At 34.1% G+C, this 23,059-nt stretch overlaps 1 protein-coding gene across 4 annotated transcripts; it reads left to right on the top strand.

The window, feature by feature from the left end:
* Positions 1–5,147: 5,147 nt before the first annotated feature.
* LOC108969150 (protein spaetzle-like) lies at positions 5,148–23,059 on the top strand. Of its 4 annotated transcripts, XM_018933703.1 has the most exons (7): positions 5,149–6,064; positions 20,610–20,687; positions 20,764–20,838; positions 21,033–21,071; positions 21,132–21,228; positions 21,312–21,621; positions 21,683–23,059. In XM_018933703.1, exons 1-7 carry the CDS (start codon positions 5,996–5,998, stop codon positions 21,855–21,857), a joined length of 843 nt encoding a protein of 280 aa, XP_018789248.1. In that variant the 5' UTR covers positions 5,149–5,995; the 3' UTR covers positions 21,858–23,059. The 4 variants fall into 4 exon arrangements, with proteins under 4 accessions (XP_018789247.1, XP_018789248.1, XP_018789249.1 ...); XM_018933702.1 differs by having other exon boundaries at positions 5,148–6,064; positions 21,033–21,228; XM_018933704.1 differs by lacking the exon at positions 21,033–21,071 and having other exon boundaries at positions 5,150–6,064; positions 21,683–23,058.

The raw sequence follows: 23,059 nt of genomic DNA, 5'->3' as shown, positions 1-23,059 counted from the left end.
ACGCAATTCATACCCAAAATATCTACCAAACTGATTCGAACGGACTCGCAAGAGATGTCGAGCTTTCTTGCTATCTCTCTAGCACCTGTCTGCCGATTTTCTAGCACCATATYMTTAAATTTTTTAATTTTYTTCATTAGTTGAAGAGGTCGAAGGTCGTCCATAACGARTCATGTCTTCAACGATCTCTCTACCATCATTTTCCTACATTTGCAACGATCTGCACACGGAATTTGGTTAGAAATAAGTCATTTGCGACAAATTCTTTGTTTGATATTTTTACTTATTGTTAAACAGCTGATGTAAATAAACTGGTTGACAGATCGCGCTTATATTTGGCACAGTAATTAAAGATAAACCTACCAACTTAGCAAAATACAATTTTATGAAATATCATTTAACTGGAGAATTTTATTATAGTTTCCGAGCACAACGTATATAGTATATAGAAACGAATGACTATTACTATGTGATAGGCAAACAGTGATCCTCATCGAATCAGCTGGATAGCATGCAAATATTTGTARCAGAGTTTTCATTTTTGAAATGCGAAAAACTATCTTCAGTTGCAACATAAACAAACATTYCCTTTATAGCTATTGTATTAGTTGAAGTTGGCCTTAAGTTCGCACAAGGGTTAAAAAGCACTAATGCAGCACAAATTATTAAGCTCAACTTGAAAGCTGACGCACTTTGGTTATTGACGCTAAATTAAGAGAAGCTTTAAAACTAAGCCTAGAAGTAGGCTGCAATTAATATGTTTTTTATGCAGTGATACAAAAGTACAAGTAATAACGCAAATCAATCACATTTTAACTTTTTTATGACATGAAAAATCTTATCGAACTAATAAAATCTTGCACTAGGGTCATTAAACATTAATATGTGATAATAATAATAATATATGAATGAAAAATTGTCAGGTTCAGGCATAGGCCTAGTACATATGGTATATAAATAATTAAGAATATTTGACTTCTGGAAGGTTTTGCTTTATAGACTTTCAAACACGTTTGCTAGCATTCCTGTGCTTCAATTCCCATGGTAGCACTTCTCCATTAAGAAAGCCTTCTTCGTAACACACAGCATCCAAATTTTGCATGTACAAGGTGCCTTCCAAAGACTCTAGCGCCTCGTGGTGGCGCTATCTATTTCATGATATTTCATCGATTGGAAGTGAAGTTATTGTGCTTTAAGTGTCACTATGTTTGTGTTATCTGTACGAAAATGTGCTTCGAACAAAGAGCTAACATTAAATTTTGTTTTAAAATTGGTAAAACTTTTACCGAAACGTTTCAATTGATGAAACAAGTTTATGGCGATGATTACATCTCCAAAACATCGATTTTACGCATTTTTCCCGAGCATTTGGGCTTACGAAAGATGTGTGCACGGTTTGTWCCGCACAAATTGACTGACGATCATAAATTGCTCAGAACCCAACATTCAAAARACGATTTTTTCACAAAAAATCACATTTTAAACATTAACCACTYCCGGTTTTCCTCCTTCCTCCTTTTCGGAAAAATGCATTTCCCCATGAAAGGAAAGCGTTATGCAAACGTAGAGGCCATTCAAAAGGCTTTCGCTGACATACTGGCGGCCATACCGGCCAACGAGCTAAAACACTCGTTCGACATGCTTTTGGACCGTGCAAAAAGATGTTCTGAAGCAGAGGGAGACTTTTTTTTTAATAAAATAAATTGATTTTGCCAAAAAAAACCATTTGTTCTGTTTTTTTTTTTTAAGTCCTATTTACTTGAGAAAGCACCTTGTATTTTTAAAGATATTTTACATCCCTTAGTTTTATATGTCTATATGTATATAGCTGTATATGTCTCTGYTCTTTATAATTATGCCTTTGTGGACCTATAAATATTTTCTCTTTAATTTTTGCCCCGCTCAATTTGGGGATCTACTCTTTCTGATATAAAAATCGATTTTGGCACATATGTCATTCGGCACTTCAAGCAAAACTTACTATATTACATAATCGTTTGGTTCGGTAAAATAGTCTAAACAGCTCTGTTCAATTAATGACGTGAAATTACGACGCTGACACTTAAAATTAAATCTTCACACACATAACAAAAATTGCCGGCGTCGTTAGAATACTTTACGATTACAATGTAACAAACGTAAGTATACATATGTATTTACATATATGATGTCTGTTCGTCGAATGAAATAGTTGTCCAACCTTAAGATAAATGAAGTTATTTATATGGTGTGAAGTGATAAATGTAGCTGTCATAAAATAACCAGATGTGATTGAAATAAAATTATTACATATTGGTTAATGTTTATTATATTGCAATTTAAATAAAATTCATCACAAAGCTTGTGTGACAAAAACAGTGTTGACTTTTCGTCAAATTTCCTTTAAGAGAAACTTGTGTTCTCATTAGTTTTTAGATTTAAATTTGTCTAACTCAGCACTTTTTATTTTAGCTTGCTTTCTGTTTGAATGTTAATTATTATCAAGAATCTTTGATAACGAATTCAATTTGCATATTAATATTTTAATTCAGAAAGCGGTTTCTGTCAGTATTTCAGACTTTTTMAAGCATAGTCTCAGTGAGAGACCAGTTAATATTGCTAACACAGTTTCTAGTCACAAAAAATAACAGATCAAAAAGATAAATAAAACAATTAGATGAAAAAATTTAAAAATGTGAGTACAGTTACTTATTTTGTTTAATAAAAATAATAAAACATTTAACTGTTCAGAGCAGAGTCAATAATTTTTGAAAATAACACAAAAACTCTGGTAGGATGAAACTCATTAAGGATTTACATGAGATTCAAAAAATCGAATTTATTATTTTATCAAATTCCACAACACCTCTAGAATATTGTACTAATTTCAAKTTCATCCGAGWTATAGTTTCGGAGATACAGCCTTGTGAACTTGATGAACGAGGTTTTAAAATAGCTTCTACTTCAACCACGACGGTCTGAAGTTCTTTATACAAATGTCAGGTTTCAAAGATTTTACTGCCGCCTTTAATAAGCCCCCAAAATGCAGGGCGAGGCGAAATGAAACAGAACTCAAAATTAAAGTTGTTGCTATAACTAGAGATGTTAGCTAGGCTAAGTGCGCCATCCTTAAACGCGTTTATCTCGAAACTGTGTTTTTGAAGTCGGTTGGCAAGATTTCCCGAGAATGACTCAACCAATCTTCATATAATTTTACACAAATCTTTGAAAAACAACTCTTAAAGATTTGGAAGAAGGATTTTTTTTGGATTACAGCTATTTGAAAAAAATGTCGCATAATTTTTRCTCAAATTTTAATGTTTTTTGCAAAAATGTCGTCCAAGTTCTAAGTTAAGGTTTTAACTAAAACACTTTCACTTTACATGATTCTCTAAGGAGTTTGCCTGTCAACAAGGGCGCATATTTTATGCGAAGAGTCGCCGAAAATGGCGGCGCAATGCCCGAGTTTAAAATATTTTTTCCAAAAATCCATTTCTTTGTTAAAAGTGTATGCTTTTATTTTTTATATGAGAAAAAAAAATGAAAAAATTATGTTGAAAAGTAGCCAAATAACCCCTTAAAAAAGAAAGTTAGAAAACAAATATCAAATTATTTGCGGGCGAATTGATGTCGGGAAAAAATAAACGGGCGTTGTTGAAATGTTTTATCTCGTTAGATGATTTTGAAGACTATTTGAACATAACCTCAAATTGTTTTTTATATATTTTAAAATTTTTAAGAAATTTAATGCAAACATACCTTTTTATGTCCCAAGCACACTGTTTTTTCATTTAAAATAAATGTTTTTGTTTTTTTTGCCTTATTCTGACTTAACATTAAAAACATTCGATTTCATTTCCTTCGAAAATTCTCTGAYCAAAATGTCAATGTTTATGAGTGAGGTTAGTTCTATCTTAGCCGCAATCTCTATTTTCTGATGGTGGTTATTATAGCCGTAATTCTTTCCTATGAAAAGTCAAGGGAGTTCTAGTAGGGGGAGTGAGTTTAATTCCTGTAAATCAAAATCCATTTATAAATATACTTTATTACTARATTAAATTTTTGGAAACACTTTGAAAGAAACATCGCGCTTTTTTTTGCCAACAACTCGAATAAWTTTTTAGGGTAAAATGAAAGTATTAACAGATTAGAAAAAGTGATATCCCTTATATTACATATAAAAATGGAGTTCAAGGTTTCGAAACTAAGTTTTGATGTTATGAGGAGCAACGGCTTTSAAAAGGTGTGTTGTGAGTAGAACGCTTTCAAATTTTCAACACTGGTGTAAACATGCATAGGAGAACGTCTCCCCTTAAGATCAAATCTCTCACATTATCTGTGATATACATTCACACATTTTTTACAAAAATTATTTTTAAATACACTATATGGTAGCTCTCAATAAATCTGATTAAAAAATCCGAAAAGATTCAAGTTCAAAGGTACACATARCGATAGCAGTTAATCAGTCAGTGTAATTCCCAGAATTTTTGCTGATAACCAAAAAAACAAAGGTAGCCAAGTTCGAGCGGAACCAGATTTAAGTTATCTTCGAAAACTTTTGGAATAAAAAAATTAAATTAAATTATTCGAAAATAAAACTAATTTTAATAAATTTACAGATAAAACGTTTCTCTGGTATTTAYATGTAGATCAAAGTAATAAGGAGATGTAATATTAAGTTACTTCTGATTGGACTGCAATTTGCAGAATCATTCGCTTATCCCACTGATGTTTCACCAAAATCGCTGATTTAAGTAATTCTATGGTTAATGCATCACTTATTGTTTGGATCACTTGACGCGATCTAATTTGTTTCATGGAATGCAATGCGGAAATTTTCAAGGTCTCTACAACTGATTCTGATCATGCAAGTTCAACCTTCAAAAAATTTTTTCTCTGTTTACGCTAAATATAGTAGTGAGACCTAACAAATTATATGTAAAGAGAAATTCCAATTCTTTGTAATTTTTAAAGTAATTTGATCTTTATCTGARTGCAAAAACGGATTGTGCGGATGCTAAAAATAGTAGGCAGCCGTAACTAAATGAGCTGGTCTCAGCCAGTGTTCAGCGAGAGGTACAAACTATAGGTATAGGTAAATATGGAAGAGCTGAGTAAAACAAAAGTTAAACAAAAAATGCAGCGATCAGCTGTCATTTGGTTAGTGTGGAGACCGATCAGCCGTTCGGCGGCATTGCAAGGTAAAGAGCGCGCACTGGTGCGGGGGATCAGTTTGGAGAGCGTTTAATTACAATTTGAAGCCGCTGTCGCGTTGRTTGCGTGCGATAGTCTCCACAATCGAGAAGAATAACAAAAGCCAGCAATCAGCGTTGGACTTGAAACTCTGAAGCTCGATCGAAGCTTTGTTGTGGCGTCCACGGTCTACTCRCTATCAGTCGTGGCCACAGCTGTGACGGTTGAACAAGCAACGCTCGGCGAACGGAGCTCGATCAGCGCCCAGCGATTACCGTGTAAAGCAAACAACAACGAATCACGYTGCCGATTGACAAAGCAAAAGTGAAAAACAAAAAAAAATAAAAGCAAAATAATAAACCGATAATTTAATAAGCAGACAACAAAAACAAAAAATTTATGGAAAAGTGTAGTGAAGAGAAGCAAACGAAATAAAAACACTTAAATTTAGTTAAAGTAGGAAGCAATATAGCGTGTTTTTCGGGCTTTGGTTATTTGTAGACGACACTGAATCGTGTACAAACAAACGTATATCCAGTGGAAATACCAGTCCGAGTGTGGATTTGAGTTTTCGCTTGGGCSCACACGACGCACGTGTTGATGTCGCGGATGTGATAAAAGCGCGCAGCCTAAACAGTTGGTGTACACGGCATACTCAAGCTTCTGGGAAATTCTATAAAGTGTGCCAAATTAAAAAAAAAAAAAAGCAGAAATATCAATTTTTTTTTTGTGCTGTGCACCAAGTGCGCCTTGTGCCTTGAATACTCTACCTAATTTATTGCTGTGACAAAGCGTATTGCGCTGATTCAGGAATTTAAAAATGTCCCACACAACTTCTTGGTGCTCGCGGCCGGCTTTGCCGCTTTTGTTCTTCACTTATTTGTTTCTGGTGAGTGCTRCAACAATCAAGCTGATTCACAAGCTGCTTTACTTCGCACTGCTTTTGCTATATTACTAATATGTATGKAAATATTTGTGGTGTATGGATTTAATATGCTAATTATGGAACTGAGTGCATAAATGTGGTTATTATTTCAGAACTTAGCTTAAATAAATTGAGTAACATCTTGCAATTTCATGAAATGTTATCAGTCAACGCTATATGTACATACGTTCATTTTTAAACTGTGAATTTGTGTGTTGCCTGCCTTAACTTAAGTCTGACTCATTGGTCTACAGAACATCAACTTCATCCAGAAAGCTCAGAAAAATTTCCTTGAACAGCAYAACACACAGCTGTGTTATCGTTCGTAGCCGTCATTTATAGTTATACGTACAATAGTACTGATAACTTCCACCGGTAGCCAGTTGGAGTGACAGCTGGAAGCTATAGTGGTGCAMTAAGCACAATATGCAATATTTGGAGATCGCCTTAAATAAACCTTGCCGAAATTTATGAAAATATCTTGTCAAATGAAAAGTTTTACAATACAAGAACTTCATTTTGATCGGTCTGTGCTTATGGTCGCCAATTTTATAGAGGTCTGATATCGACGGTTCCGAGAAATAAGTAGCTTCTTTGAAAGGGAAAAACTTACAGATCGTTGTCTCAAACACTGAGGGACTAGCTTGCATATATTCGACAGCGGGACAGTTAGACGGACTTGACTAAACGGACCTGGCTAATCACAGAGATCTGGTCGGAAATCATTATATCAAGCCTATTAGGAATATGCAGCTTAGAGAAATTTCCTTCACATCACATCGCTAAGCCACATTATGGTTACTAAGTCCACATTTTCCAGTAAAATATCACACACTCTACATCAACAGAGGAGTTTTAGAGTCAGATGGAAAGTTCGGAATCATTATATGGCATATATTCGTGCGAAGAAAAGATCTGGGCTGATCGCAACCCATCCTCACAATGTACAACAACAATTTTTTTTTGTAAATTAGCCGCGTAGAATCTGCGGTATTGAATTTCACCTAAATGTGGGCGGCGCCATGTCCATTGTCCAATTGTGACCCTTCTTAACCATCTCGGCCGTAAAGTTTAATATCTTTGCCGTATTTATTTCATTTAATGAGTTATCGGATCTTTACTAATTTTTAGCATAACTGTTAAATGGGGAGTGAGAGTTATTATTATCTGATTTGACTTATTTTAACAGCGCTGAAAATGTGCTCCTCTCACCGAGCTTGGTACTACCACAACCTCTTTATCTATCTCGATTAGTTTTATCACTATCTTGGAAGAGTAAATGTATCAAATAATCGGAAATAGGCCTATGTTCACTAAATTTATTTCCAGCAATTATTTACCGGAATTCTGAGGACAGTAAAACGTTGTTAGTGCTCGATCTGGATAATAYAATAAAGGCGGCACTAATTCGAAGTAGTTTTATCTTTTTTTATCAATGATTTGAGCCACGCTACATTGCCTTTGTTATGAGTCGARAACCTCGTCTCAGAGTATTAATTGAATTTTCATAACCCTACAGCTTTAAAATTTATTTTTAGTTTCTCTGGTATATATGTATATATACAATATTTAATAATAAGAAACTCTTTTCTGGTTAATTCAGTTCATCCGTTAAAAGCGAAACTATCGCTTAAATCATTTAAAAATCGTGCATATTTATTAATTTCCGAGAACAAATCTTTAACGATTAGTTTTTCAAACTAAATCACTTGCRTTTTCAGAATTCGCGTTCGAATTTTTAAAAGAGATAAAGACTGCGAGTATCAGCTTACCGCCTTCTGTATTTAAAATATCATTATAGTTTAAATCGCCCACCACCGGGTCTAGTTTTTCTACAAAGTCAAACGTTCGACTGCTTGATGTAATGTGTTAATTGCCACCGCAGTGAATTTGAGTTTACAGTTATGCAAACTTTGCACTTGCAAATTATCTCAAATGTGAAATGTTCAAGTCGCAATTTCTTTTTATAAACGGCTGCACAATAAATTATTTTCAACATTTATGAGCTTGACTTAAAATATTGGCTCATCGCACTCTGGTCGTTTAGTCAATAAACTGTTTCGTGGCTACGCCTTCCATGCAAGGCAGTGCACAAATATACGTTACATAATATTTACTTAGGTTCACACAAACATTTACGTTGTCAATAATRTGGCAATCCACACACTTTTCGGCAGATTGTTGTTCGCGCTTTTTCTGTGAATTTCGTGTCTTCAGGTTTTCCGCTAAATATTATATTATATTAAGCTAAAGGTAGATATACTTACCTTTCTGCTAAAGATTTGTGACTATTTTCTGAAAAGCAACTTGTGTCATATTTTCGAAATGACTGCACTTGAATGCTTAAATTTGTATTGTGTTACTGTCGTCTTCCATTTRAAGGGTTCACACTGGAACATAAACTTCTTAGTGAACAAAATATTTTAGTAATTTAATCTTTTTTTATATTGGTCATTCTTAACGTGTTACGATAGCTTTGTTAAATTAATGTGTTATTAATAATTTGATGCCATACGATTAGTTAGGTCTTGGTTAGTGCTAAAAACAAACACAGTTTCAGGTAGTTAAATGGTTAGTGAGTTTCCTCGGGTTTTCTTATATAAAAACTGAAATATTATGTTAGAATTTTTAGGGATACAAACTTACACTAGTAAGGGCCTGTTTTAGAGGATTCAAAAAATCGATTTTTTGAGTTTTTTTTTTGGGAGAGAAAGAAATAATTGATTAAAGCGAGATTTCTAGGGTTTGCAGTTATATATTTAAACATCACTCACAATTTTTGGATACGAAACCTTTGATATTCTGCCTCTGGGAAGCATTTGTCGGACGGCGGGCAGGTCGCAATTTCTATCGGAAACAAAAAATTCAAAGAGATTCATATTTTTTACTAATTTTCTTCTAGTTAAACTGAAAAAATTCCAAAAAGTGTAAAAATTGTAAAAATAAAAAAAAATATTGTTTTTGGCCAAAAAAAAAAATTTACTTATGTTTAAGAATACGTTCAAGCCTGACTCTTCTTAGTTTAAATAGAAGATCATTKAATGCCAAATATAATAAACTTTGCCCCAATTTAATACGACATTTAGTTTTTTCCTATCATTCCCGCCAATTAAGAAAATTAGTAAAAATGAAAAACGAGAATCGCCTATCAAATTTCGATCACTTTTTCTCTTCTAACTTCGAAAATATTTCGAATTTTCATCTATACCTTTGGGGACATATTCTCAGGTTACTTCTACGGAAATTGAAGCAAAAAAAAAAAAACAAAAAAAAAAAAAAAAAAAAACGATTTTTTTAAAGCAATAAAGCAGGCTCCCCCCTTGACAAAGAAATTCTGAAACACTTGTTATAAGCCTCGGCTGGAATTGCTTTCAACGTAGGTCTTTTATGGATTCAATGAAATGGTTTTTCAAAGTTCTCAAAACAGAAAAAAGTCACAGGAAAACAAATATGGCGAATATGCTGCCTGAGTGATGACGAAACCAGAGTCTTTGGCCAACAAGTCAGCTAAAATCTTGCTAGAAAGTGACGCTCCATTAAAGTGTTGGAAAATCTATTAATCATCTACACTCAAATCTGYTCGATTACCACAAATTTCTTTACATAGATGCTTCAAAATGACCATGTATAATAGTATTCCTAATTGACCTTATATACAATCATCTAGTCACGTCTCGTCACGTAATGATACATTTTATCAATGTAGGGTCGTCAGGTGCTTTGTCAATCATCATTTTTGCGATTAATACTCTCCGTGGTTATTGCAAAAAAATTTAGGTCTTTTGATACAAGTACTTGAGATGCTCTGGCATTTCGCTGATGCCAACATGATGATTCAAGCGCTATGCTAAGTTCTAGTTTCGCACTCAAAGAAACAACTTCAATATACTTATGTACAGTCGTCATACTCCTAAAGAGTTAAAAGGAATTTGCACACAGTTTTATTGACTTACCTATCTTTCTTTAGCAACTTAAACTTTGCCTCAAACTGTTTTAGGATTCGACGTTCATAAATGTGAATGCAAATATTTGTATACAAAATTTGCGCTCGATTTGTTTTTTAGCTCTATTTATTCAATTGTTGCGACATATTATTGCTATATTTCCTTTAGCTTAGAACTCAAGTTTGTTAGAAAGAAAAATATTTATTACTGCTGACGAACATAGCTGTTATAACTTGCAGATAATCTTTGTTAGCTGCTTTTAAATAAGCAATGCTATTCTTTACCATATTACCACTAGTTAGTATTCAACATTAAACAAAAATGTTGCGTAGGTTTTGTTCTCGTTCATTTGCAAATCTTTATAAACAGGGATAAATATCGAAAATATAAATTATACTGTAATAAAAACTTTTTATCAGAGTTAATTTTCTAGTTTACAGTCATTAAGTTTTCTATCCTGCTGGAGCCGCGCTTTCTGTTCCTAAATGTAATAGCCTGATTTACATATATATGATAACCTTGATGSCAGTATGTTTCATTAATTGCCTTTCCCAAAATATTTCCAACGCTTTGATAATAGCATTAAAAACTAATAGATCATGCTCTCCACAGGGCGGGAATTCAGGACTAGCTACACGGTGTAGCTACACTTATTAGTCAAGAAGTTGGATTTTCAGACAATTATTGACGCAGTCGCTGCCGCCGAAGCTCGAAAAGCTCACTTCTAAGTTCCAAATAACTGAAGATAGCAAAATTTTAAACTTCACGTTCAGAAATTATTTCATGATAGGCAACTGATTTGAAAAAACCGTTTATTAATTAGTTCGATAAATAAATGGGTTAATGGGATGTTTCTGTCTTTTTAGTAACCGTCAAATTTTGGTATCCCTATTCGACGTATATACAAGTAAAAGGTGATCCATTTCGAGGTTCCTTACTTTTTTAAAGAAAAAACACAGAAGCTTAAAATTTAATGGGGTATTTTTATTGTGATTCTAAAGATCATTCTTTGGCATTTATTATTTGAATATAGTCCTTTTCAAATGTTGACCGCCTCTACGTCTCTTATAGTCCCTACGTTCAGTCCACTTTTTGGTGACTTGGACGAGCATTTCGATTGTTAAATGACGAATGACACGCGTGCTGTCTTGCTTCAAGGTCTGAATCGAAGCATAGAATTTAGACTTTGAATATCCTCCACAGAAAAATGTCGAACGGTGTGATATCGCGACCAAAACGTGGAATTATCTGATAACCGAAGTGTTTTCTAAATTCATTGACTAATGCCATGTATGGGTAGTAGCGTCGTCTTGTTGAAACCAAATGTCGTAAAGACCACGAGCTTCAATTAGGTATAAAGTAGTCGGTTATTATGGCGCGATAACGGTYGCCGTTGAGAGTTATGTTTTGAASAAATGTAGATCGATGATTCCACCGGCCCACAAACCATATCAAAGCGTTCATTTTTTCTGGAAGAAATGGTAACTCGTCAATCTCTACAGGTTGTTTTCCCCCCAAATGCGGAATTATACTTGCGTACACACCGTTGAACAAAATTAAGCTCGAAACTTCGGCTCTTCTTAGAACTTTTCAAGAGCCCACAGAGYCAAGCCATGTCAMTTRTGAAGGTCGAACGGCCTCAGTTCTTGAACAAGTTGTATTTTGTTAGCTTTCAATTTAAGAGTTGCAGCGAATGGCGCCGAATCGACTCTTCACGGTTTTTCAGTACACTCTCAGCKATACGGTCAAATTTTATCCAATAATAAATGCTGGGTCTCAAGATGCGTTATGACTTTTACACTCAATAGGCCGATTATATGGACCATAACTTGAGATTTGATAAGAACATAAAACTCCACGTCATATTACACTTATTCTTCACAAGCAATGAGTAGTAGTTGTGAAGAAATTTAGTAAAATTTGGGGAGTATGGAGAGAGCCCCCATTCCACTGAACCCTGATATCTTCTTTTGGTCAATGTATAATCAATACTTTCATGAATCAATATTAAACAGAGGTTACGCTTAACTTGTAGTATGCGTGTATTCACTTCAGTTTACCCATTTAATCATTCAAATGTGAACCTTTCGAATTGGCACTCAAAGCCTATGGCATGGGTGGCCCTTCATTTTTATTCATTATATTTTAATGAGCGCTTCAAATAGAGCTAATGTGAACGTTCTAAACAAATATACAACGGATGGCTCAAATCGCGGTGAGCTACAAATGCTATACATAGATATATAGTATATACGGTTTATACATATTCATACATATATAGGTATGTATATGCACAGTTGAAACAGATGCGCTTCTGCTTTTTAATTTAATTACCACATTTATATTGAACCAACATTGGGTATTTCGTATTATAGTAATGAAAAATARCTTGACCAGCTCTGAAAAGGCATGTGACCACATGATCGCAAACTATTTCTAACCAATTATCTGGCTAAATTGTCGCTGAAGGTATTTTCTCATGCGAAAATTTCAATTGTTGCTACTAATAATACGCTTTAATTTAATTGCATTGCATTCTGYGCTAATAAATTAGTTTCATATTCTTTGTTTTGCGAATTTCTAACTCCATAAACAGCCAAGAACAAACTGGAAAATCCACTATTTCTCGTGTTAATTGTTGTTGTTCAGACTGCATGTAATTGCCATTAGAATGAGATGTTTTTGTACTGAATAACCTGTGCAAAACMTTAAAGTAATTATTAATTAAAATTTGAGTCGATATGCGACACAGAAAGAAGAAAAATATCCATTAAACTCAAAACACCTTTTCACAAATTGTTTGATTACAAAGGTACCTGAAATGCTAATTGTTTTGATACAATTTTCTGCAAAAAGTTTCACGAGATTGAATAAAATTGTATTGCAACTCTTGTGGTAATAAAATTTTTCTGCAAAATAATTACATTTAACAAAATAAACGTATTTAATACGCATGTTATGAACTGCGCTCAGTGGTGGTTTTTTCTAAGGATCTGCCTGAAACCTACTGACGCTACTATTATTCTGTGCCATGTCGAGATGTATAAAGTTACGTCCGGTGTTGTCCTAACGTCTTCGCTCCCGCTCAGCACCCTCTTGGCCTACTCGAGTGCATTAACATGCTTCTCAGACACCTGAGAAATAGCATATTACGCGTGGAGTCACCTGATGTAGAAATGCCTAAGCAGCTAAACTCGCACCCGGGATAGATATGGGTGTTGGTTTCTACAACCCTTCATTTTCCTTTGTCACCTTTCCGTCAATATTTGTCTCTTTAATAGTGTCCATGCAAAAAGGGTCCCCAATCAGAGTCTCTTTTAATGGTCACAGCTTTGTCTCTGTAACGAGGCCGAATCGAGGTTTGATAGGTTTGACACCCTTATGAGCCTATATGTTCAGAGCCGACCAGTGGAAAGAGGAAGTCGTCTCAAGTTACACCAATCACGGCAACTGAATGCCAACGGACTTAAGTACTCTGAAGCCTGACAGGATTTTAACTTGACGGGGGCGATTGCGACATTAGGCCGTCAGCCATTTGTGATGAGTGTCACCCCATCATACTCAGGTGATAAGTAACAGAATGTCGCAACCACCAGCCCAGTCAAAGGCTGTAGGTCATTTGGCGTTACCCAGGATTCACCAATTTGGACACGACCTGCACTACATCCYACATGGTTKCTACATCTTGTCAAATAAAAAKTTTTCCRTATAAGGACTTGATTKTRATCCATCCATATATCGCAGAAGATGCWTGAACATATTTTCATTGGTTATCAGTAATTGCACTAAATGAAATGCTAGAAACAAGGTTAAGCGAGCAATACATATCTCCCAAATATGCGCAAATACGTTAGAGTGTAGGTGCCAAGACTATTTTCTAGACAGATTAGCCTAAACTTGCAGTTTTTTATTGGATCTCACACAATTTGTCAATCGCTCATAAACGGCTCGTGAGAGAAGTGTTAAAAATAGCTAAAGATAGTATGCATCGTAGATTTACGCGTATGAGCCCGATTGTAAACAGCAGTCGACTGTATGTATAGGCTTWCGATTTTGTGCCCCAGAATGCATGTTTATAGATACCTCAATCAAAGTGACAAAAAAGATTCAAAAATTGGTAGAATTACATAGATGTTAATGGAAAATATTTTGAAAAACAGAAAAGCGTTTTTTGATGAATAATATTTGTTTTTGTTCTCTAAACMCAGAATATACCTTGTTATATAAACATTTTGGTTTTTCAAATGTTTAGCCATAACGATTTTACTTCTTTGTATTTCTGAGGAAAATTCGTTAGTATTTCTTCTAAAACCGACCCTTATTAATGCTCACTTAGGTGCAATGTATAATATTATACTTGTAATATAAAGTTGATTGTTTGAAACAGTGATCGACGCTGATAATATCTTGTAAGCTGAGAGTTCGTAAAATGCTGATTCCACGAAAGTTAATTACGGGCACACAAACACATTATTTTAGCAGAYACACAATGCATTTTAATGAAAGCATTTCAATGAATTTACAGTTTGATTTTCTTTTGCTTCTCTTCTTATTATTATTGTTCTTTGGACCTGCTGTAATGAGAATTGTTTATTATTAATAGCAATAATTACAATGTAGGTGGAAYCTTCATGACATGAGCATCGTGTAATTGATCACACTTTTGTGTGGGCGAAAAGGGACTTTTTCGCCAGAAATTATAGTTTTAATACACTGACTTTTTGCTAACGACACCTGTTTTTTTCAGTTGTATTTTTTTCGAGTTGTGTAASAATAATGCCACATTTAGTTAAACACTCAGCTGTAAAATTTATGCACACACATTACCAATTCCAATGGGATAATCGAAAATTGTCAAGTGCGTGTACTTTYTTTTTCACATCGCGCTTATTCACGTCACATCGATGCATTTTGAAATTCAYTGATCGTGATTGAGATGACCGCAAACGGATGCCTTTGCAAAACCACAAATGTTTGCGGCAAAGAAATGGAAGAATAAATTTGGTTGTATGTAATGCGTACGAGTATATCCTGCAGTGAAAAGAATTAGTTTCAAACCACCTTATATTCAGTCAGTGCCGGATTAGCCGCATAGCAAGAGTAGCAAATGATGCGGGCTCCGCTCTCCAACTGAGCGCAATTAAAAAAGTATAAATTTAAATGGAGCGTAAAATATCCTTGCATGCTTTAAAAGCGAAGCGCTTAGGCTATGCTAACCCTATACCTTCCACCTAAAAATCTAAAACTCGATTTCGTCACCTTCAATCGTTAAAATAAGTAGGCATTTCACGAATTTCTTTACTTTAGTGTTCTAATGTTTAATTATAAATATTATAATCGATTTTATTAGATTAGTATCTATTTTATTAGACTTATCTACCCTTCAAGCGTCCAGATTTTTATTTTTTTTTATTATTATCCATTAATTTTTATATCAAAACGAAGTTAAATTTCTGCCGAATATCGCTTTTGTGACTTTTTATTATTTGAATAAATATTTTCGTAAAATAAAATAAAAAGAAAATCATTATCGAATATCAAAGAAATTGAGTACAATTTTAAAATTTTTACCATATTTTTATTGAAAATAATGGTTTAGCGATATTCTTGTTACCTTCCATTTTTTAATAAACTTTTATTAAATACGTCTTTAGAATCGTTTTTCCCTAACTTAAAAATTGCTTTGCGAATTTACTTATTTCTCATGATTACTAACTGTTGTGGCGAACGTTCTTTTTCAACATTAAAACGTATTAAAAATGAATTAAGGAACACGATGGGTAAAGAACGTATTAATTATCTCACTTCGTTGAATATAGAGCATGACTTGCTTAAAGAAGTCGATATAGAAAGTATTATCTCTAAATTTGCCCATAATAAATCCAGAAGACTTTATTCTTAACAATTTTGTTTTATTTAATACCCTAAACTTGAGCGCCTATAGCAAACCAAGGGCCTCTTTAGAGAATTTGCTACAGGCCCCACACTAGTTTAAACCAGCACTATATTCCGAACCTCAAGTCGTAGTATATTAATAAGCTGATAATTTTTCTACACAAGCAATTGATACTATGAACAATGGATTTGCGRGAACCTAACCATTTTGGTTCAGCTAGTCTCCGTTCACATATTATCTGTGTAAGMAAATATTTTTCAAACTTTATTTAAGTTCTAATATATGAATACCATAGTAAAAAACATTTTCTTGACAAAACTCCATTTATTCCATTCGAGARTGATTATAGCGATCCTCCAACTATTTCTTAATGTTTTCGAAGTACTATTTTTTTAYCTTTGCTTCAAAATGTGCCTCAATTTCGATGATCACCTCTTCATTCCACGAAAATTTCTTCYCAGCGAGCATTCYTTTGAAATCTTCGAACAAGCAATAGTCGCTGGACGCCAGATCTGGAGAATCTGGAGATTTTTGCCATTATTTTCACTAACTTGTAACATGGTGTATGGGTATAAGAGCACTATCTTTTTCTCCGCCATTTTTGAGTGATTTCGTCCTTCAAACGGCCTGTAAATACTGGCTGTTGACAGTCCTTTCTTTTGTCAATAAAAATGATTCCATGCGCATCCTAAACTACAGGCGCTGTAACCTTGACAGCACTAAGTTGACGGTCGATTGGACTTCGCAGTGAAATGATGGAGCCATGTYTCATCCATTGTCASAAATCGGCGCAAAAACTTAGATTTATTAGACTTGAACATACCCAAACACGGCTCCGAATCGTCAACTCATCRTTGTTTTTGGTCAAAAGTGAGCTCGAGTGGCATACACTTTGCACAGGGCTTTCTCATGTGCAATTATTCGTGACATGTGATACAGACATGTTCAGTGGATATCTTGAGAATGTCTGCTATCTCGAACAACTTCAATTTACGATCATTCAAAATTATTTTAAGGACTTTTTTGATGTTTTCGTCTTTAACGGCCTCTTTTGGGTGTCCAGTGCGTTCACCGTCTTCGGTGTTCATTCCACCATGTCTAAACTGAGCATACCAATCATTGAAGTTTGATTTTCCTGAGGCTTTAACTATATTTTTTTCATTCAAAAAGCAATATTTTATCAGGACGAGAAAACCTTTTTCATAATAACAAAAGTTGCTTCATTCAAAATTATATAATTCACAAACTAATGATTCAACAGCTGTCAGTTTTATATACGCGCCTTTTGAAGGTTAGTGCTAACTATAAATCATATGGCTTTAATTCTGGTAGCGCCATTTATGAGTTTTTTTCAAACTGCCACGTCTCTTCTGCCGTTTCATTAATTTACTGCAAAAATTGATTTTCTGCAGAATTCATAAGTGACTTCATGTCCTTATTTTTTTATTTATTCACCCTGATGTTTATATTCTCATTCTTACATTTACACAATTGTCGGTATGGATGTAAGCATCAATAAAGTGCTTAAATGTCCCATTAAATAGCCTTGAAGTCAGTATGCGGTTAAAATCGTGCTGACAGTGAAAACCGCAAAATCTTGTCGAACTGTTCAAAATCCAGTCGCACTGACGAAATAAACCAAAATAATGAATGAACGCAGTAAGTCGCATTTAAAAACGCCTAGAGTGAGTCATTAGCAGTGATATTACATATACCCAAGAACCTGTCTGTATGTACTCTTTACAGTAGACCAGCGCGGGCTATGCTTTTACGAAAGTAGTCGCGGTAGTAGGAAATACGAAGGCCTACAACTCTGTAAAAAGATGCGCTCATACAGCATCAGTATATGTATATTAACTATATTGTAATAAAGTAGTGTTTAACCTTCATCAATTAGGGTGATCACTGATCATGTAATGATATAAGTATCTTAAAGTCCGAGAAGTTAGTTTATATCTTGCCTTTTGGGCTTTACGCTTAAAACTGATTTAAAAAACGTTTCTTGTTTAAAATTTTGGCGTTTTTAATCGCTCGGCACCAAGTAATAAATATTGTAAAATTTATAATGCTCATTTATCGCATCATCATTAACTACTTTCGTAATGCACTCGAATATTGTGATGATTTCAGTCTCAGTGCTCATTTAACCCACTCAAGAGCGTAACACTAATTGTACACTCTTTTACGCAACAGTTTTGTTTTTATTATTTCATKTGCTGATAAAATGTGTGCTCACAAAACTCATGAGTATTGAAATATTTTCGATAAAGAGCCAAACTGAAGTATTGCTTCAAGTGTGCTCCGTGTGTTAATTGAGACCACATTACTCACTGTGAGTAGTGTTTAGTGCTACTCAACGCCTAATAAGCCGGTTATGACTTGGACAGTAATTGTTATGCGTTTCAGCCACGCTACAATCTAGTTACAATAGTGTGTGTCGGCCCATTAGGCTACATAATATACGCCCATTTATGARTGCGGCAATCAGCTGTTTGAATTGTTTCCATTTGTTTGTTTTTCGTAGCGCGGAATATAATATGCGTTGAAGCTGCAGGTGGTTTCCTGATGCTTACTGTTTAATTGAAGAATTAAGAAATTAAAGGCATCCGAAAAATYAGCCAATCTCTTGCCATCCCTTTATTGAAACAAATTTTTTCGCTCATTTCTTATATTAACATTTAAGTATATGTTGAAACGTCAGTATAAAAAAAATCACTGCATTATCTGAATATGGTTCTCTAATGGATCTATAAGGATCATATTCATTTTGCATTTGGCTGAGAGTAATTACGAGACAAGTATRTTTTCAAAGATTATTGAGTGCTTCTTCATCTTTACATACATAAGAATGTGYATTGTGGCAAGCAAGTACAGGGGTTGATCGTTGGTACTCATTGCGTGTTTGGCTTTAAATTTGGTCACAATCGTGGCCCGATGCTATATTAATTAAGGATTATTTTTTCTTTTCAAATATCATTTACCCGGGGAATTTAATTACACTTACTAACTTTGCTTTTTTATCACAATAGGCGTGCCAAAAGTTCTGTTACAAGGGCAAGCTGTTATAGAAATTAGATTATAACGTATTCTTTCAATAGTACGATAAACAAACATTCTCGAAATATCAAGTTTTTCATTAACGCCACTTTCCCACATTCTTTAGCTACCCACTCCATTACTCGTAGGCGAAACAAAAACTCAACTAATTATTACAAAATAGAAGATCCTTCACACGTTTTGTAATATAAACTTTGGAACATAAGTAGAAGGAACTAAATTAGAAATATATTATTTGTACAGACAAAATKTAAAGCTTTTGCCTACTCTAGCATGCTTTGCTTACCATTAGTTTGACCCTATTCGTTTCGATGCTAAATATTTTCAAMATTTTTTATGATCATAAACAAATTTATGTGTTACTAAGGCTAATCCTTAACTTAATTCAAAAAACATTAAAATAGAACCCAATCTTATATTAGTCTATATACTATGGTAATAAAAATTTTGTATATTTTAGTATTCCCAATTATCTGCTTGTAGTTGGCTTAGTGTTTGTAAATTAAGGAATTTTTGTACCAGGTGAATGGTATGGTTGGAGCAGTTACTTTTCGTTCTTAACTTTGTTTGTTGCTTAGTTCATTTGTGCCTACAAACATTTTAAAAAGGTCTTCATATAATTCGTAAAGTAAGTGGCGTATCTTTATGCGCCTTATAACGACATTTTCAACCGCAATATAGAAATCATTATCCATCAACCCACGGCTTTTGTGTAATTGTCACAGCATTTTCTTAATTACTRTTACTTAAAGGGAAATTTTGTTTCGCCCACTCGCTAAACTACAWGAATTTATAATCTCACAAAACTGTTATCAATTTCCAATATTAATACTAAATTCCAAAGGTTTCGATGAATGTKAAGAAGATTGTCTACTATAGTATCTGATTTTAAGTAGACGATATTCAATATATCGTCACCTGAAATGCAAAATTACATGTCATCAAAAAATCGACATTAAGTTTTTTTATTGCTTACGATTTACTACATCGTATTACRTATACGTATGTATCATAAAATCGTAAGCTCCCGCTGTCAGATATAACAATACATATAAACATTTCATAACCAAAATTCAAATTTTCATAATGAGTGGTTTCTATTYTATCGTTTATCCTTCGCCTGTAAACTTATGAAARATGGTTATTTTGCATTTATTTTAAAAGAAAAATATCGACTATATCAAGAATAGTTCGGTTTTCGGTCAGTTCACACTTTCAATTCAAAGAATGTAGCCAGTATCAGAGACTTCAATTAGGAAAATGCCTGGCTTTATTAAGGTCAACTGTTAGTTAGTTGTTTTATCAACAAATACGTAGTTCGTTTCGAAGTTACACTAAATAATATGGACAAATAACAATTTCTCTTAAAATTTCTAGTTAAATAGTTAATTATTAAAGAAATATGGTGTGGAGCCTCGATCACTCGAATACAGTGGAACACTTAAATGTTTTGTAAAACCTAATAATTTAAAAAAGTAATTAACTCACAACAACACTATTTTGTATTTGTATCCATTTGRTATTAATTGGTATATTAACTGTTACAATTAAAAAAAAATTATTCAAAATTATTCAGTGTTTTCTAACCGACGCACATGTCTAACTCTTTCAGATAGTTAGCCCCATTGCTGGSTATACTTACGATTATCGCGCAAATCGCCAAAAACGCTCGCCCAATGAAGCTAAGAAGGTTAGACGCAGAATCCAATCAACTTAACTTTTGAGTTATTTAAACGAAATGCTTTATAATTTTCAAAACTCTGCAGGTAACAAAAGATTTCGAAGCGAATTTGGATCGAATTTTCAAAATTGGTAGTGAYACGGGACTTGTACTTTTCAACGTAAGTCTCACAAGGCTTAATGCTTTTAAGACACATGCAATTTGCTTTGCTAACACACACTCTTTCTTAACATGCTTTTCCACTTGCCTCTCTCCTATGAACTAGTATAAAGCTTCCTCTCGCTTACACTTACTATCTTACCACTTTTCCTTTCGCTTTCTGTTTGTTTCTCCTTTTCAATCTATTCCATATAGGACACTTCGCAATCGGCACAAACTGATGTTATGTTTAAAGTGCAAAGATCACCCGACGGCAAACTGAACGTGATTTTTAACGATTTTCTCATTTTCCAGACGACAACTGCAGGTACACCCACCAATAACAACTACAATAATAACCAAAATATACAACACARCAATCGCAATAATGACGCGATTATCTTTTCCGATGGTAATTAACAATCAATATAATTATGCTTTCATAGAGTTTATGATAAAATCAATGTTTCATAATGCATGGGCCATTGCTTACAGATGGGTATCTCTGCCGTGAACGACTGAAGGGAAAACCATATTGTTTGGACGTGCCAAATTATTTGGAGTCTTCGCGGTTGGATAAAATTGATGAGGACAATTTTGAGAAATTCAAATCATATTTCAAAGATGATGTCGTGCCACCGCCAGACATAACGCAACGTATGAACTCGGATCCGCAGGAGGAGTACTATTGCACCAGCAGATCGCATTTAATATATCCGAAATCTGCGGAAACGATGGAATCCAAATGGCTGTTGGTCGTGCAACACGAGAACCACAAGCAGGGTATTTTGGTGGAACAGTGCGAGTAAGCCTAGATAACGCAAATTCTAGAAATAACTTATCGTAACTCTTTTGTTCAACTACAGCGATGAGGACAAGCCCTGTCGATTTCAGGAGTTATTGCCGAAATTCTACACATCGCGTTGTAAGCAGAATTACATCTATAGAACTATGGTTGTGTCGGTAGACGGCAAGCTGCGGGAGGAGCAAGTAAAAATGCCCAGCTGCTGCAAATGTGTGTTACGTTACAGTCAGAATTGAGTCTAAAAGTCCTGCAATGCATACAGACATACATACATATAGAACGTGTGTGTGAAGGCTCAGTTCAGAGTGTTGCACATGGCTATATGAGCGCTGGAATTAGTTAACGCAYTTTAAGCGGGCTTTATGTTTTCCCTGGTGAATCTAGAATACGTAAAATATAATTCACAGTGCCAATAACTATTGTAAATTACATAAGTTTGTAAGTAGAAACGAAAAAATTGTATAGCGACAAAATGATGYACTTCAACATTATATTTAATAGCTCATAGGAATTAGTTAAAGTTTTTATATTGTATTTTAATTGAAAACAAACAAAAACAAAACTACAACTTTTGTGAACATTTTTATACTTTAGCATATACTACAATGTGTATTTTAAATAAATTTTAAAATTTATTTTAACTAAAAACAAACTACTTTTATAATGCTGCACAAAGAGCACTCAGAAAATTAATAATCTAGATGATACTATGGCAAAAAATTGTAAGACTTTTTAATTTAAATTTCATGCGGAAATCTATTCGTCGAAATTTTTTTTGTTGGTATGACTATCAATGACATCTGTGACCAAACTCTTATCAAAATAATCATTAATGATAGTATAGGCTTGTTTTTCTGGAGTACATGAAATGCATTCGACGATTTTTTGTTGAGTGAAATTATTCAAAAAGAAGAAGAAGAAGTTCAGAATGTTGAAAAGGCCTTGATAATTATTTGTTGCTCACTATTGTTTTTGATTGGTMCAAATTATTTAAGGCGGGTCGAGAACGCACCACGTCTAGACGGCCATCAACACGTCAATAAAATAAAGGAGTAGGTACTTGAGAATCCCATTTTGAACGATTATTTGAGCTTATGAACAGTGAAAGCACAATCTCTTCCAAAATCACTAATTTTGTTTTTAAACAGCGTCGCGTTAACGTCTGTGAGGCAATGCTTTCCGACTACCAGGATGTCATGAAACGTATTATTACTAGATCTATACACACTACCCAGAAGCAGACGATCATCGAAATCGCAATCGGCACAAAAATCCAAAAAACCAAGTCAAAAGATGTTAAAAACCTAGGTTCTGGTCACAGTTTTCTTCGATTATCAACTGTCAACAAGGAATACTATTTGAGTATCATGCGTCGTTTGCGGGAAACTCTTCGTATTAAGAGGCCTGAATAATGGGCAGACAACTATTGGTTAAAATT

Source organism: Bactrocera latifrons, unplaced genomic scaffold (genome assembly GCF_001853355.1).
Source record: "Bactrocera latifrons isolate USDA-ARS-PBARC rearing strain unplaced genomic scaffold, ASM185335v1 scaffold_241, whole genome shotgun sequence".
NCBI lineage: Eukaryota > Metazoa > Arthropoda > Insecta > Diptera > Tephritidae > Bactrocera > Bactrocera latifrons.
This window is presented reverse-complemented; position numbering and strand designations above follow the sequence as displayed.